Raw genomic sequence first — 16,700 nt, forward strand, 5'->3', positions numbered from 1 at the left:
TAATTCTAATCAAAATTTATGAAATCGGAAATCAATCATGATTTCTTAAACATCCTTAAATTTCGAAATAATCAACAATTCGAATATGCTGAAAAATCATAACGAAATATCTTTATTTACTTAAATGTTTTAGTAATCGTTATAGCAAAAAAATCAATTCCAGCGCTATTGGTTCTTTAAACTTTTTGATTTACATAGATATTTTGTATTCCATAATTAACTCATTAAAATCTTTGATTTAAATAACTACAATGTGAAAATTAGTATATGTAATAAATATAACATATAATATTTACGAGATTTTCATATACTTGATCCCCAACCCAAATTGGCGAATATATTATTTCTCATAAAATATCTTTAAAAGATTTTTTTGTTTCGTTTAGATATTATTCAACAAACTTCCTAAAACAAATGGAAATATCTTTAATTAGCTTTCCTCATTCATAAATCTCACCATGCATATAGACGTTATTCAGTTGATAATACAAAATCGAATATATTAGGAATCAAATATATAATTTTCGAATATTTGCAAAATTGTTTTAATTTGTAGGTCAAACCTAAACTTCTCGAGTACTTTTCATTCATCTATATAAAGAAGATCTTTTCAACCACTGATCCACAATACTAAACATCCACAATACTAAACGTTTTCGTAATAGAGATTTATATGGCTTCTTTTAAACAATTTCTTAGTATATTTTATATTTCACGTTTGTTTTCTTTTAAAAAATTAATTGTCACCTACTTTTCTTATGTTGCAGCTTTCGATTTTAAGATCTTGGAAACTATGAACATCATCATCTCCGTCTCCAAAGAAACTATCAAATAAGGTATGCATTAAAAGGTTAGTTAGTCCTTCTTCTTATCTTCAGATACAAATTTTTTAATGTCCAGTATTTTTTTACATTTTCAGAATTTCATGTTTCCTCATAATGATTGTAAATGATTTTCTTTTATAGGCTAACATAACAAGTCCATTCTATTAATTCATTTTCTTTAACGAAAAAAGGAAACGAATTTGTTAATAAAATAAAGTTCTTATTCTTAATTTTCATTATTCTAATGTTATGTATTTTAATTGTTTTTATGATATATACTTTTACAAAAACCTGTGGATCCGTGTTTTGGTTGGTAAGTGTAATTTTTCTAATCTTTTAAAACCTTTTATAACAATTACATGTTTTATATGGTTAAAAATCACATCATATATATTTTATTTTCTTATCCAATGTATTTCATGTTTAATGTTTTCTAATACTTTTTTTATGTATATTTTGGTTTTGACTAATTTTATATATAAGTTCTTAATTTAATCTATTAAAGTTTCCAAAGAAAACATTTTAAATATAAGTTCTTAATTTAATCTATTAAACTTTATTAAAAGTAAAATATTATATTTATTTAAACTTTTTAAAAAGTTTAATTTTATAAAACGTTGTAAATATTTATAATATTAGGAATTTTATAAAGTTTCAAATATTAAATAGTTGAATTTAATAATAATTTATAAGAAATTTAAACATTATAAATATTTACAAAAGATACGGGACGATATATTACGGGTGAAATCCTAGATATAACAATCAAAATACTATTATGAATTTTGGGTCGATATTAAATGAAGTTTCAAATATTAGAAATCTTTGAATTTTATTGGAAAATGACAAAATGATGTAGATTGGACGGGACAGAGTTATATGGTCGTGGAGGAGTTTGTGGTCGATATTAATACAATATGATATACTACGGGTAAAATCCTATAATTAACAATCAAAATATAACTATACAATTTTAAACACTAAACAAAACTAAACAAATAATATTAACAAAACAAATAAAACTTCAAATTTTAAATCTTTTGTTATAAATATCGTCATACAGTGTACCATACATTTAAATCAAATAAAACAATAGCATATATGTATAGATCATCTTAAAAAAAAAAAATTATTATTATTTAATAAAATTATAGACCCGCGGTGTACCGCGGGTTAATATCTAGTAACCTAGTAAAAATAAAAGAGATGTCGATTTTGGAAAATAGCACCAATACAATGTCGGCGTCATGGGATATTCGCAATCTCGGCTCAACTTCTAACCCGTCTTATTGACGAAAACATCCGGAACAAGCTCAAGCTCATTCTTCTCTGGAACCATGGTGGGTATGAAGGAAAGATCCAATTCTGGTCCAAACTCATCCATAACTTTTTTGGTTGAATTCAATATTCTCTCCTCTCAAAAACTAAGCGCTATATGAAGCATTCATTGTAGAATTGTTTTTTTTTTTTTGAATACAATTTTACATTTTTTAGAAAGAAAAACAAGTGGAATACAAACATGATACAAATAAGATATTCCGTAAGAGATAATGTGAAATAATCATATAGCTGCACAAAAAAAATAAAAAATACTATTTCATATCTTTACAAGATACGAAATATTTATACTAACAATTTTATGTTAAATGATTAGAAATTGTTCAAGTAAATCCCCTATTTATAGCAACATACACGATCAAATCACACTCATAAAAATTATTTTAGGAGAAAACCGAAAAACTTCACAAATATCACATATCATACTCACCAATACATTTTATTTCCCATGATTCGTCAATAATGTGATCCATTTGACAAGTTGGTCACTCTAATCAACAATAACCATCATGAGAGATAATATAAATGTTTTAAGTAATTGTCACTTCACAGTAACATAACAACATAAAGATATCGCAAAGACACATCACGCATATATATATAAGATTGCACACAGACACATAAATAGTGACACAAATTTGACATATTTAGTCGAGCAAGACAAGTCTGGCTCTAGAATTTGGTTGTGAAACGGGTGCTTTCCATTATGTTGCTGGCGTTATCGAGTTCAAAAGCTTCACGTCTATGAAATTCTTTGATCTGCATCACAGTAACAATGAAAAATTGCTGAATAATAAAGTAATGCAAGAAAATGCGAATCGTTTCTTTCTTTCTTTCTTTACGTTACCTCATCATGCGGCACATCTTTGAACTCTGGAAGAACTTGACGTTGAGTGAACTCAATGTACGAAGCTGGGATTGTTTCAGTTACTCCATCTGCAAATGTTACCGGAAGCCTTTCCGAGATCGATGAAACTTGAAGCAGTAGACCATCTTGACTCACTGAAATATGTATTTCCACATTCATTTCCATTAAACAATGTATATAAAAAAGAACCATTTCAATGAAATATCTCATGAAGGGAATACGTAAAAAAACCTTTGAGGATTTCTCCGTCACTGTTGAGTTTGAATCCCTTTTCTTCAAGATGTTGTTTGACGAATTTGATATCACTGAAACGATGTTTGAATCGATGAACCGCAAAAGCAAGATGATTCAGTGTGTAGCCGTGGATAAGCGTCCATGCCGCAATTTCGCTTTCTCTTCATCGTTCATACATACAATTCCAAACTAAATTAGCTCTAACCATTAAAATAATTAGTTAAAAAAAAAACAATTCAAACTCAATTCTTACTTCTTCTTCTTATTATAATATTTTTTAGAAAAACTATTGTTCATCTATCACTTTTTTTTGTTTAAAAGTTGATCTATCATTTTCTCAAAGCATTGTTAGAATTTAGAAACTACCATTTTTTGTACTTGTCCTTAATACCATCAAACCTATCACCCAAAATCTTATTTAATAATAATTTGTTTGTAAAATATATGTACCAGTATTGTATAGTATATAGTATAGTTCGTGTAAGAGTTTTTTTTTTTTTTTTTTACTTACAAATAAATTAATGTATTTACAATTAGGTGTTAGCTTTTGATGGATAATTTCCCATAGACTAAAACATATTACGAACAAATTTTGAAAAAGTTAATAGTTTCTAGTACCGGTTGGCAAAAAGTGTAGATCCACATAACATTTTACTAAAACGAAAAGAATGAATTATTTTTCAGTTTATCAATTAAAGATATACGATTATATTGGAAAGTAAATATATACTTGGCAAGTTGCTTGAAGTCAATCCATGTAGGCTTCTCCCATATTAAAGACTCCAAAGTACTAGAAAGAACCGCTTGCTTGCCACCTTCTGGTTTCAAATACTTCCTTATTATCCCCTAATTATATAGGACCAACAGAAGCGAAATTAGATATGTTAAAAACTCATAATTAATGACAATTTTGTGTTTGTGATCAATCATGCATACCTGTGATTCAGGGCTTAGTTCGTCCACAAGAACCTCAGCTATAACAATTCGCGGCAAAGGGCCATTGCCTAGACCGTGACCATCTTTAGGGACGTGGACATCGGGAGGAGAAAACCAAAGAACTCGTAGTTTCTTCTTTGGAAAATCAAGTCCACCTCCAATTTTATATCCATAATCCATGAAAAAACTCGACAAGGAGTCTATTCCATAACCATCGACCTAAACTCATAGCCACAAAGAAAAAAGACAAAACAAAAAATTATTTACACAATTAGTTTCACCAAATCTTGAAGAGTAAAGTTCTTACCTTTAGTGTCCTGAAAGTGAAGTGGTCGTAGCATATCTTTTCGTTGTCCAACGACTGAACCAGTTCCCATATCGTCTTCGCCGTTGGGTTCTTCCTTAGATACGTTTTCAGTATATTCTCGAACACATTCCGAAGAAATGTTTCACTTCCTCCCTGTTACATACAAATTATGTATTATCGTAACAAAAAACATTTCTCCTTAGAAAAATCAAATTTGAGAAAGAACCTTGAACGATGAACTGTGAGGCAAGTCAAAGGAACCCATCTTGGAGTTGTTTCTGAGGAACTGAGCCTTGCTTGCTTCTTCTTATTTATCTTGTTATACAACAACTTTGCTTGATTTTTTTCTTATCTCTTAATTATCGTAAACTCGTATTTTAGTGACTAGAAAGAGTGTGGGAAAAAGCCAAGAATCTATGATTGCTAACGACAAAAAAAAAAAAAAAAAAAGATTGCTAACGACAAGAATAGAATTGGATTAAAAAAAAAAAAAAAAAAAAAGAATAGAATTGGATTTCCAGAGCTAGTGGGGTAAAACTATATACATGGATTTTGGCATTCAACTATTTTGATTATTAATACTAGAAATGGACCCACGCGTTTAATAATATATACTCATTTTTTATAGTTTTGTAAATTATATTATTTTAAATATTTTTTATTACAATACTATTTGAAAACTATATGTAATTATATCGATAAAAACGGTTATATAAATATAATATAAATGTTAGAAGTGATAATTATATAGATTTACACGTCTATTTATAATATGCTACATATATTAAACGTTTTTTTCTTTGGTATTGAGTTAGTATCTTATAACCGTTCATTATCTATTTTCTCTTTTAGTGCATGAATTCTTATGAATAACATTTTCTTTTATAATTTTCGAAACTCAAGTCTGATATTTTAAATGTAGTTTAGTTTTTTCCAATTTATATCTATTGTATTTAGAAGCAAAAAAGAAAAGAAAAAATATGTGTATATATATATATATATATATCTCATTTTATATATTGACTTTCTCTTTAGGAATTTAGCTTTCTAAGAATAATTTTGTCACTCAGTTCCGATATTTTCATATTATATATATATATATATTTTTTTGTTTCTATCTTATTAAAATTAATGTTGAAATTGTGCTCTTTCCACCTATTTTGATATTCTTAAAATAAACTTTTAAATTTTTAATAAGTGCATAATGTTTGTATTACTATCAAATATAATTTTATATTATATTTATGATAAGCTAAAAACTAAAAGTATACATAATTATATTTTAGTTTTTTTTTAAATTATTATACACGATACTATTTAGCTATATTTTAACATTTGGTTTACTGTAATTAAAAAACTAATCAACTATTATTTTAATTAGTAATATGTCATAAGATTCATCACTAATTCACTATATAGATTTTTGAAAACTAAAAAATGTATGTCTTTTCAACTTTCATACAATTTTAGAATTACCCAACATATTGATTTTTAAGTATGTCATGATTCATTACTATATTTTTTCTGAAAGCTAATAAATGTATGATCTTTCAAATTTCATACAGTTTTAGAAATATCCATCATATTGATTTTGAATATATCAATTTTAAAACTGAAATATCCATCATATTGATTTTTAATATATCAATTTAAAAAGAAAATGTTTATAAATTTTTAAATATGATTAATCTTAAACATTTTCTCTCCAAAATTCAAATTATATTATTATGTATAAATTTATATTTCTCTGTTTTTTTACTTATATTTTTAATTAATTTTTATTTAACTTAAATATTTTTAATCATAAATAACAATAAATAAAAATAAATATGTATTGAATGAATATTTTAAATAAATTATAATTTTTAATTTTTAATTAAATGCATGCTTATGTGGATGATGATGTGGATAGTCTAGATGGAGAGAAGACTCTCCCATTATATATATAGATAGATTAAACATAGGATACAAAAAGTTGATCCTTAAACAAACTTTAGAATTTTTTTTTTTTAAATTAAAAAAAACTGTAGAAATTTCTCCGCTACTAGCTAGCAATTGCTTAATTGTTCTTATTTACGAAGGCATTTCGTACTAAAGTATATTCAGGGAGGCACGTTGTCCACTACTCCACCACTACGATCTCTGACATGATAATTATATTTTATTGGACAGAATGCGATCAAATTATATGAAAGAAATTCTCTTTTATCCGATTATGCTCTTCTTTATTGGTGCATGTAAAATTGCTTTATAGACAATAAATCTCATATATGGACTCATTCCTATTTACAAACATCGGATTTCAACATCAAATTTTGCACTTTATCTTGACCATTTGAAAAATACAAAAATAAGTTCACGTATATAATTTGACGTATATTATGATTCTATATAGTATTATTAATGTTGATTTTCGTAAAATTTGTAACTTACGAATTCATATAAATCATTCTAATTTTATAATACATTCTTTTAATCCTTAACTTTTACTTCTAATTAGAAACTCTTCAATAGACCATAATTATTCTATTTTCCAAATAGCATTTGCAAATATTATTACTACACAGTTTCTTATTCGATTGGATTATTTTATTCTTGTTTGTGATTTTTAGGATAGTTTTTGTTTTATTTCGAATCACCTTAAACGTTTTCGATCTATTTTAAAATTTCATAAACACTGACTAATATTTAGTTTTTCTTTTTAGGTATTCATTTGATTTTTCAAAAAAACTCACCACTTTTTAATTTAGAAAATACTGATCATAGTAAAAAATTTATTAATGTAACTATTTATATTATATTATCATTATAAATAATAATATGTACTCAATCCTACTTATTTTTAATCAGTATCAGGAATTGATACTTTAACATTAAAAATATATTTTTTTAAAAGTGTAGTTTTCTGAAATAAATTATTTTTTATTTTCAGTAAAAACCTTTAAATTTAATATTTTTTAAGTTTTATTTTTCTTTATTGTACTAAATAATTGTAACTTTCAAAAATGATTGTTTTATCACTAAAATATTGAGAAATATATGATAAGTTAGTTTTTCATATCTCTTGTCATTTAGAATATTTACTCATTATATGTTAAGATACGATTATCTAATTTTATATTTATCCAATCTCTATTTAATATAAATTATAAAATATGTGAATTAATTATAGTTTTAATGTTTTTTGTTTTAATAAAAATAGCCCCAAATCAAGTTTTTGGGACAAGAATAGCACTTAAAAGTTTATTGGACAAAAATAGCACCTTATTTTTGATTTTTTAAATGAATAAATAATTATAAATAAATACAAAAAATCACAAATTCATCGTTAATATTTTCCCGCCAAAATAAAATCCCGTCAAAATTTTCCCGCCAAAAATTTTTTGTCAAAATTTCCCGCCCAAATATTTTCCGTTCCGGAAAAAAAAAATATCGTCAAAATTTTCCCGCCAAAAAAAATTCCGTCCGACTTTTCCAGCCAAAAAAAATCCAAGAAATTTAGGAAGGATTTCGCGTAATATAGGAAGGATTTCACGAATCGGGAAACCCTTCCTGAATTACGTGGAATCTTTCCTAAAATTTATGAATTCATGAAAGCCTTCCTGAATTACGTGGAATCCTTCCTTAATTTCGTTGAATCCTTCCTAAATTTCGTGTAATCCTTTTAGGAATCCTTTCCTGAAATTCAAAGAATCCTTCCTGAATTTCGTGAAATCCTTCCTGAATTTTGTGAATTTTTTTTTGGCGGGAAAATTTTGACGGAATTTTTTTTTACTGGAAAATGTTGAAAAAAATTTAGCGGGAAAATTTTGATAAAAAATTTTTGGCGGGAAAATATATTTACTTTACAGAAAATTTTTGGCGGGAAATTTCTAATTTTATTTATTTATTTTAATTCAACAATTTATTCATATTTAATATTTATTTAAATTTTATAGTGCTATTTGTGGAACTTTTCATATGTAGTGCTATTTTTGGAAGAAAAACTTTATTTAGTGCTATTTTTGTCAATCTCCCAATAAAATATGTGAAGCCCACACAAAATTAAAATAGGATGATGATGTGGACACCCTAGATGGAGAGATAACTCTCCCATTATATATATATATAGATTTGCTAGAAAAAAACCTGAATTTTTTTCGTTGCCGGAAAAATACCTAAACTAATTTAAGCCTGATAAAACAAACACAGACTATTTTTTTATTCTAATTTTCTCTTGTCTCCGTTACAACCGTTAACGCCGCTACTATTTTTGAAAAATTTCTTAAGAAAATTTAAGTTATTTAATTTTGCCAGAAAAATACCAGAATTATTTTTTTGTTGCCAGAAAAATACATATATCAATATTTTTCTCCTCCTCTTTTATTTCATTAACGATGTAAGGTGGTTAGACCTCATAATTTTATGTGTTCTCTTGAACTCATACAAGTTCTCACTACTATTAGATTAATCGATTTTTTCATTTGAGTATTTTTGTCGATTTATGTAGAGAATTTTTGAAAATCTACTAAAGTTTTTGGAGCTCTTATGAAATTTAGAGTTCTATTGTTGATGATGTCCCAAAATTTGTAAAGTCTAAATAGAGTCGAAAACAAATCTAATTGAGAAATTTGAAAATCGACTAATCTAATTGTATATTTTTGTTCTTAAATTTAATTGTTCTAAATAATAGTGAAAACTAAAAACTTGTTAGTTATATGAGGTTTAATAGAACACATAAAGTTATTAGCTCTCACCCCCTTACATTGTTGATGGAAGACAAAAAGAGAAGAAAAATATTGATCTGTATATTTTTTTGGCAACGAACAAATAATTCGGGTAGTTTTCTGGCAAAATTAAATAACTTGGTTTTTTTCAAGAATATTCCCAAAAAATAGTAACGGCGTCGACGACAGCGTTAACGTCCGTAACGCAGAAGAGAGAAAATTGAAAAAAAATAGTTCGTGTTTGTTTTGTCAGCAGTAAATTAGTTTGAGTTTTTTTTTCGACAACAAAAAGAAATTTAGATTTTTTTTTCAGGAAATATTAAATAGTTGAGATTTTTTTCGCGAATTTTCCCTATTATCAGATAATAAACTTCTTTTATTTATTTATTAACAAACAAACAAAACAAAAAGCACATGATACACGATATCTTACTTACTACTACCTAACTCTGTTTTTCTAGAATCTTGCAGACTTATTCAATTACCCCAAGCATTATTACTACCACCAGAGTTAAAAAAATTCTTATGGCCAAAATTCATCTAACGGAACGGATCACTTCAACTGAGGAACAGTCAAGTTAACCAATACTACTTGTTTCATTTAGCTAACCAAAAATAACATTATTCTGTCATTTAGATCAATTTTTTTTGCCTTTATACAAGAAACACTTCACGGTCGGTGATACTTGTCATGTTAAGCGAGATCAGAGGTGATTTTGGATTTGTGAAGTTGTAAACGTCAATATTGAAAAATAAAAATTAGTGAGAAGAATATTCTAGGGGAAAAACGAAAATAACATCCATTAAAATATTCTAGGGGAAAAACGAAAAAGCTCACAAATATCACATATCATACACACACCAATACATTTTATTTCCCATGATTCGTCAGATCCATCATGAGAGATTGAGAGATAATATATAATTATATATGCTTAAGTTATTGTCACTTCACACTAAAATGACAAGATATCGCAAAGACACATCACGCATATATATATATATATATATATAAATATAAGATTGCACACAAACACATATATAGTTACACACAGATTTGACATATACTAAGCCGAGCAAGACAAGTCTGGTTCTAGAATTTGGTTGTGAAACGGGTGCTTTCCATTACGTGGTTGGCATTATCGAGTTCAAAAGCTTCACGTCTATGAAATTCTTTGATCTGCATCACAGTGGCAATGAAAAACAATGCTGAATAACAAAGTAATGCAAGAAAATGCGAATCGTTTCATTCTTTCTTTCTTTACATTACCTCATCATGCGGCACATCTTTGAACTCTGGAAGAACTTGACGTTGAGTGAACTCAATGTATGAAGCTGGGATTGTTTCAGTTACTCCATCTGCAAATGTTACCGGAAGCCTTTCCGAGATTGATGAAACTTGAAATAGTAGACCATCTTGACTCACTGAAATATGTATGTCCACATACATTTCTATTAAACAATGTATATAAAATAGAACCATTTCAATGAAATATCTCATGAAGGGAATATGTAAAAAAAACCTTTGAGGATTTCTCCGTCACTGTTGAGTTTGTATCCCTTTTCCTCAAGATGCTGTTTGACGAATTTGATATCACTGAAACGATGTTTGAATCGATGAACCGCAAAAGCAAGATGATTCATTGTGTAGCCGTGGATAAGCGTCCATGCCGCAATTTCGCTTTCTCTTCATCGTTCATAAATACTAAATTAGCTCTACACATTAACTTTTTACTAAAATTTATCAATTAAAGATATACGATTGGGGATGTGCCTTTAGTCAAGTGGTTAAATCCACTTGACTCCGCCTTCTCCACCAGAGTTCGACTCCAGTAAATCGTGTTACTCCGCGTAGTAGAGATTGGCTATAGGATCGGGCCTTGTCGATCCAAAGATGTCAAAAAAAAAAAATTAAAAAAAAATATACGATTATAAATTGGAAAGTAAATATATACTTGGCAAGTTGCTTGAAGTCGGTCCATGTGGGCTTCTCCCATATTAAAGACCCCAAAGTACTAGAAAGAACCGCTTGCTTGCCACCACCTGGTTTCAAATACTTCCTTATTATCCCCTAAAACCAACAAAGGCTAAATTAGATACGTTAAACACAAATAACAAAAAATTTCTGTTTGCGATCAATCATACCTGTGATTCAGGGGTTAGTTCGTCCACAAGAACCTCAGCTATAACAAGTCGTGGGAAAGGGCCGTTGCCTAGACCGTGACCGTCATTAGGGACGTGAACATCGGGTGGAGAAAACCAAAGAACTCGTAGTTTCTTCTTTGGAAAATCAAGTCCACCTCCAATTTTATATCCATAATCCATGAAAAAACTCGACAAGGAGTCTATTCCATAGCCATCGACCTAACTCATACCCCCCCCCCCCCCCCCAAAAAAAATAAAATAATAATTTACACAATTAGTTTCACCAAATCTTGAAGAGTAAAATTCTTACCTTTAATGTCCTGAAAGTGAAGTGGTCGTAGCAGATCTTTTCGTTGTCCAACGACTGAACCAGTTCCCATATCGTCTTCGCCGTCGGGTTCTTCCTTAGATACGTTTTCAGTATATTCTCGAACACATTCCGAAGAAATGTTTCACTTCCTCCCTGTTACGTACAAATTATGTATTATCGTAACAAAAAAAATATTTCTCCTTAGAAAAATCAAATTTGAGAAAGAACCTTGAACGATGAACTGTGAGGCAAGTCAAAGGAACCCATCTTGGAGTTGTTTCTGAGAAACTGAGCCTTGCTTGCTTCTTCTTATTTATCTTGTTATACCTATTTAACAACTTTGGTTGATTTTTCTCATCTCTTATCGTAAATTCGTATTTTAATAACTAGAAAGAGTGTGGGAAAAAGCTAAGAATCTATGATTGCTAACGACAAGATTAGAATTGGATTAAAAAAAGAAAAGAATAGAATATTGGATCTCCAGAGCTAGTGGGATAAAAACTATATACAGGGATTTTGGCATTCAACTATTTTGATCATTAATATTTAAATATAGGATACAAAAAGTTGATCCTTAAACAAACTTTAGAAATTGCTTAGCTACTAGCTAGTAATCGCTTAGAATCGAGGAATGCGACCGGTCATAATATTACTTGTAAACTAATTTAGACCCAAACTATAACTATAAACGAATAATAGCTAAATAGAAAAGGCTTCTAAGATATATATTAACTGCGTAAAAATATTTAAGACTTAAAACAACAACATAAAAAAAGAACCCTAAAAATTAAGGAAAAAGCATGTGATGTCAAATTTATCTACGTGAACACTGAAACGATCCAATAAAGCCAAAAGAAAGAAGACACTAAGTAAAGGAACATAAAGGGCACGTGGGTCTTCAACACCAAGAGGTGTTGAGTCACCAAAATCAAGTGTCACGTCAGTATCAAAAGATTTTACATGAATGACATGACACTTTGTTTTCCATTATTCGTCGGTAACGGTTAATATTAAGTTACCGTCACTTCACAAGAGAAGAACATAAAGATCTCACACTCAAATTGTCCAAAATAACATACAAACATTTAAATAGTACACATACTTGACATATTGAGCTGAACAAGACAAGCTGGTTCTACACTTATGCTGTGAAACGGGTGCTTTCCATTATGTGGTAGGCGCTAGCTTGCTCTAAACCCTCGCGTCTATGAAGCTCTTTGATCTGCATTACAACGGAAATGAAAAAATGTCGGATAATAAAATAATGCGATTAATGTCAATCGCTTCTTACCTCATCACGCGGCATATCTTTGAACTGTGGGAGAACTAGACGTTCAACGAACTCAATGTATGAAGCGGGGACGGTTTGAGTTACTCCGTCTGCAAATTCAACCACAAGCTTCTCTGACATAGCCGACACTTGTAACAGTAGACCATCTTGACTCACTGAAATATATATTTTATTCCAATTAAATAATGGTTATATAAAAGAACCATTCAAAACGAAAACATTACTCATGAGAAGAATAAGTAAAGAAAACCTTTGAGAACTCCTCCATCCTTGTTGAGTTCGAATCCATTTTCTTCAAAATACTCTTTGACACATTTGATGTCGCTGAAACGGTGTTTAAGACGATGAACCGCGAAAGCAAGATGGTTCATTGTGTAGCCGTGGACAAGTGTCCATGCCGCAAATTCGCTTTCTCTTCATCATTTATACAAAATTTACAAAACTCAAAAATTAGATTAGCTTTAATCATCAAAGATATTTGATTAAAGATACTACTATATGATTATTGATTAGAAACAAAATAACATATACTTAGCAAGTTGATTGAAATCGGTGGATGTTGGCTTCTCCCAAATTATAGAGCCCAAAGTACTTGAAAGAACCGCTTGCTTACCACCTTCCGGTTTCAAATACTTCCTTATTATCTCCTAGTTAACCATAAATCAGGACCAACAAAAAAGATATTAGATATATTAAAGTCATTATAATTAACAACATTATGTTTGTGATCATTATAAGACCTGTGATTCATGGCTTAGTTCATCCACAAGAAGCTCAGCTATAACAAGTCGTGGCAAAGGGCCATTGCCTATACCATAACCATTATCGGGGACGTGAATATCTGGAGGAGAAAGCCAGAGAACTTGTACTTTCTTCTTTGGAAAATCAAGTCTGCCTCCAACTTTATATCCATAATCCATGAAAAAACTTGACAAGGAATCAATTCCGTAACCATCAACCTAAACGCATACCCCAAAAAAGAAAAATATCAATTCACACAATCAGGCCAGCCCGGAGTATTTCGGACCTGGAACAAAATAATTTTTTCTTGAGCCCACTAACAAACACAACGGTAAAATAAAATAAAAAATCTCAAAATCTGCCACCCACCATAACAAATTACTCAGAATTGATATTCCTTTCAATTCTTAAAATATTAATTGTGATGTCTAAAGCACCAACTTGTTAAGCTTTTAGATCATGCTCTGATGCACAGTAATTTAGGTTTGGGTACGAAGCGGATATCCAGAAAAATTGTGATATTTGTTATTCGATTCGTTTTAACCGAATACCTGATTTTGTGATTTGCTTTGATTCGAAAATTTTCGGATATCCGGAAATTCGAATATCCAGTTTTTTTGTGATATTTGCGGATATCCGCTTTGATAAATATAAATATGAAAAAAATCTGTAAACTATATAACCATATCAGATATTTAAAGTTTTTATTTAACATGCTTTCAAAATAAGTTCCAAATATCAAACATAACCGTTGTTGTTATCACCGGTCAACAAAATGTTATCCAACTAATTCCAAAAACCAAAACCCGATAGATTAAGATGTCATTGATCAAAACATAACATAATAGAAAAATGATCAAACAAACATCTTAACATAAAAACATAAGGTACGTAGCAACAATACACAAACTATTTATGTTATATATATATAGACATAACTATATATTCTAATATATATCAAAAGATACGGATCGAAGCGGATATTCGAATTTTTAAAAAACAATATTTGTTATTTGCTTCGGTTTTTACGAATACTACATTTTCCTATTTGCTTTGATCCAAAATCTTACGGATATTCGGATTTTTTGAATCGAATACAGAGTCGAAGCGGATCGAACGAATATTTTGCACAGCCCCTAATGCACACCACTAGTTTCACCAAATCTTGAAGAGTAAATTCATACCTTAAATGTCCTGAAAAAGAAGTGGTCGTAAGAGATCTTTTCGTTGTCCACCGACTTAACTAGTTCCCATATCGTCTTCGCCATCGGGTTCTTCCTCAAATACGTTTTCAGTATACTTTCAAACACATTCTGGAGAAATGTTTCACTTCCTCCCTGATGATAACAGAATTAGTGTATTATAGTGATGAGTAATTGATTTGATTTTTTATAAATAAAAGCGAAGAGAAAGAACCTTGAACGATGAAGCGTAAGGCAAATCAAGAGAACCCATGCGAGAAGATCCTTGAGTTCTGTATGAGAAACACAACTTGTGCTTGATTTTTCTTGTCTTCTTATCGTAAATTCGTAATGAAATAATGCCAAGGGTTACAGTGTCAGTGTATCACTAATGACTTGCGGACAATAATTAAATAATTCTAGTGGGTGAACAATCGAATCAAATAATTGAGCTAATTATCAACATCTAGAAATTTGAAAACACGATAGTCATTTATTCATTCTGGTCAATTTTGTACCACGACGATACTTGTCTTTCATTTTTTTTTTGTTTCTTGCCTTTTTGCCATCTTGGTCAACTTTGGTGTTAAATTTTCGAAAAATCTCATAAACTTATCGTAAAAACAAATTTCTAGGCAATGCTATCTAAAATTTTGTAGCAAATATGACGGAATTAAGTTTCTGAGCACATATTATTAATCGTAATTTTTGGTAATCTATGTGATGATACCTATATATTAGAAAGAAACATTCTTCAAATATACTCTACTTACTTTTTATAATAAAACAGTATAAAACTGTAATCTAACATTTTTCTGCATAAAAACAACACATTTATAAACTTGCGTTGGTTTAATAGACGTCTCTTTTCTAATAAAAGAAAAAAAATTATAATTTGTTTAAGAAAAAGAAGACTCAAAAGTAGATGTAAGATTAAGGAGAGAGTTTTTTTTTTTTTTTTTTTTTTTAATTCTCTATTGGCCTCTCTCTACTCTACAATAGAGAGAGTTTACGTAAATATATTGACAAAAACAAATAAAGAGAGAGTTTACGGAATTTAAATACATAGATTTGTTTTATGCATGATCAGAATATGGATGAAAAAATCATTGTTTTCCTCTAAATAAATAAGAATAGTATATACAATTCCTACTTCAAATTGGTATTGGAATTAAACTCCTATAAAAAATCCATAAACAAAGAAAAGAAATACACAATATAGATAAATCTCAATAGTCTTATGGTATTTTGGACTGTAACAAGAAAATATCAAACACACATACATACGTACGCCTTAATAACATCGTAATCTTCTCTTGATCGGAAGCTTCTTTGATCAAATCTCTTCGAGGACTCTTACACTCATGACTTCCCCTCCTTCTCTCTTCGCTGTTTCCCCAGCCGCCGCAGCAGCAAATTTGTCTGATGACCCTGACCTAACCATCGTTGGTTTCTTGAAGTCACCAGATTCGTTACCACTCTATCTCTTAATCGCAATGATCGTTTACATCATCCAACTCCGCTACTGCAACTGCAGGTTTAAGAAGAAAACAAAACCCTTGAAGAAGGAGATTTTGAAGTCTCTCCCGAAATTGACATTCTCACCGGAATGTGGTGTGAGGTTATGCAGTAGTAGATGTGTGATATGTCTTGAGGATTACGTGGTTGGTGACATTGTGAGAGTGTTGCCACATTGTGGACATGAGTTCCACGCTTTTTGCATCGACAAGTGGTTTCAGTTAGGGTCACTTGTCCTTGCCGTAGCATCCCGGTTATTTATCACCCACTTTTAAATGTATTGATCCATGAATAATATGTT

The 16,700-nt window shown here is 29.5% G+C and overlaps 4 protein-coding genes across 4 annotated transcripts; 1 reads left to right on the forward strand and 3 right to left on the reverse strand.

Moving 5' to 3' along the window:
- Positions 1-2,554: 2,554 nt before the first annotated feature.
- On the reverse strand, positions 2,555-4,847 carry LOC9329422. The gene is made up of 7 exons (XM_002893315.2): positions 4,734-4,847; positions 4,508-4,660; positions 4,201-4,419; positions 3,995-4,110; positions 3,262-3,425; positions 3,010-3,164; positions 2,555-2,921 (listed from the first exon to the last, which is right to left on the reverse strand). The coding sequence occupies exons 1-7, from the start codon at positions 4,770-4,772 to the stop codon at positions 2,835-2,837; spliced, it is 933 nt and encodes a 310-aa protein (XP_002893361.1). The 5' UTR covers positions 4,773-4,847; the 3' UTR covers positions 2,555-2,834.
- Positions 4,848-10,036: 5,189 nt separating this feature from the next.
- Positions 10,037-12,014, reverse strand: LOC9329423. The gene is made up of 7 exons (XM_002893316.2): positions 11,897-12,014; positions 11,669-11,821; positions 11,359-11,577; positions 11,169-11,284; positions 10,737-10,900; positions 10,484-10,638; positions 10,037-10,393 (listed from the first exon to the last, which is right to left on the reverse strand). The coding sequence occupies exons 1-7, from the start codon at positions 11,933-11,935 to the stop codon at positions 10,307-10,309; spliced, it is 933 nt and encodes a 310-aa protein (XP_002893362.1). The 5' UTR covers positions 11,936-12,014; the 3' UTR covers positions 10,037-10,306.
- Positions 12,015-12,527: 513 nt separating this feature from the next.
- Positions 12,528-15,359, reverse strand: LOC9329424. Its single transcript, XM_021011798.1, has 7 exons — positions 15,117-15,359; positions 14,885-15,037; positions 13,700-13,918; positions 13,491-13,606; positions 13,210-13,373; positions 12,960-13,114; positions 12,528-12,890 (listed from the first exon to the last, which is right to left on the reverse strand). Exons 1-7 carry the CDS (start codon positions 15,153-15,155, stop codon positions 12,810-12,812), a joined length of 927 nt encoding a protein of 308 aa, XP_020867457.1. The 5' UTR covers positions 15,156-15,359; the 3' UTR covers positions 12,528-12,809.
- A 570-nt stretch (positions 15,360-15,929) lies between these two features.
- Positions 15,930-16,694, forward strand: LOC9329425 (RING-H2 finger protein ATL80). Its single transcript, XM_002890576.2, is given in 2 exon segments — positions 15,930-16,621; positions 16,624-16,694. Coding segments are annotated over 2 exon segments (447 nt in total). The 5' UTR covers positions 15,930-16,245.
- The last annotated feature ends 6 nt before the right edge of the window (positions 16,695-16,700 follow it).

The sequence above is a fragment of the Arabidopsis lyrata genome (genome assembly GCF_000004255.2).
Source record: "Arabidopsis lyrata subsp. lyrata unplaced genomic scaffold ARALYscaffold_1, whole genome shotgun sequence".
Lineage (NCBI taxonomy): Eukaryota > Viridiplantae > Streptophyta > Magnoliopsida > Brassicales > Brassicaceae > Arabidopsis > Arabidopsis lyrata.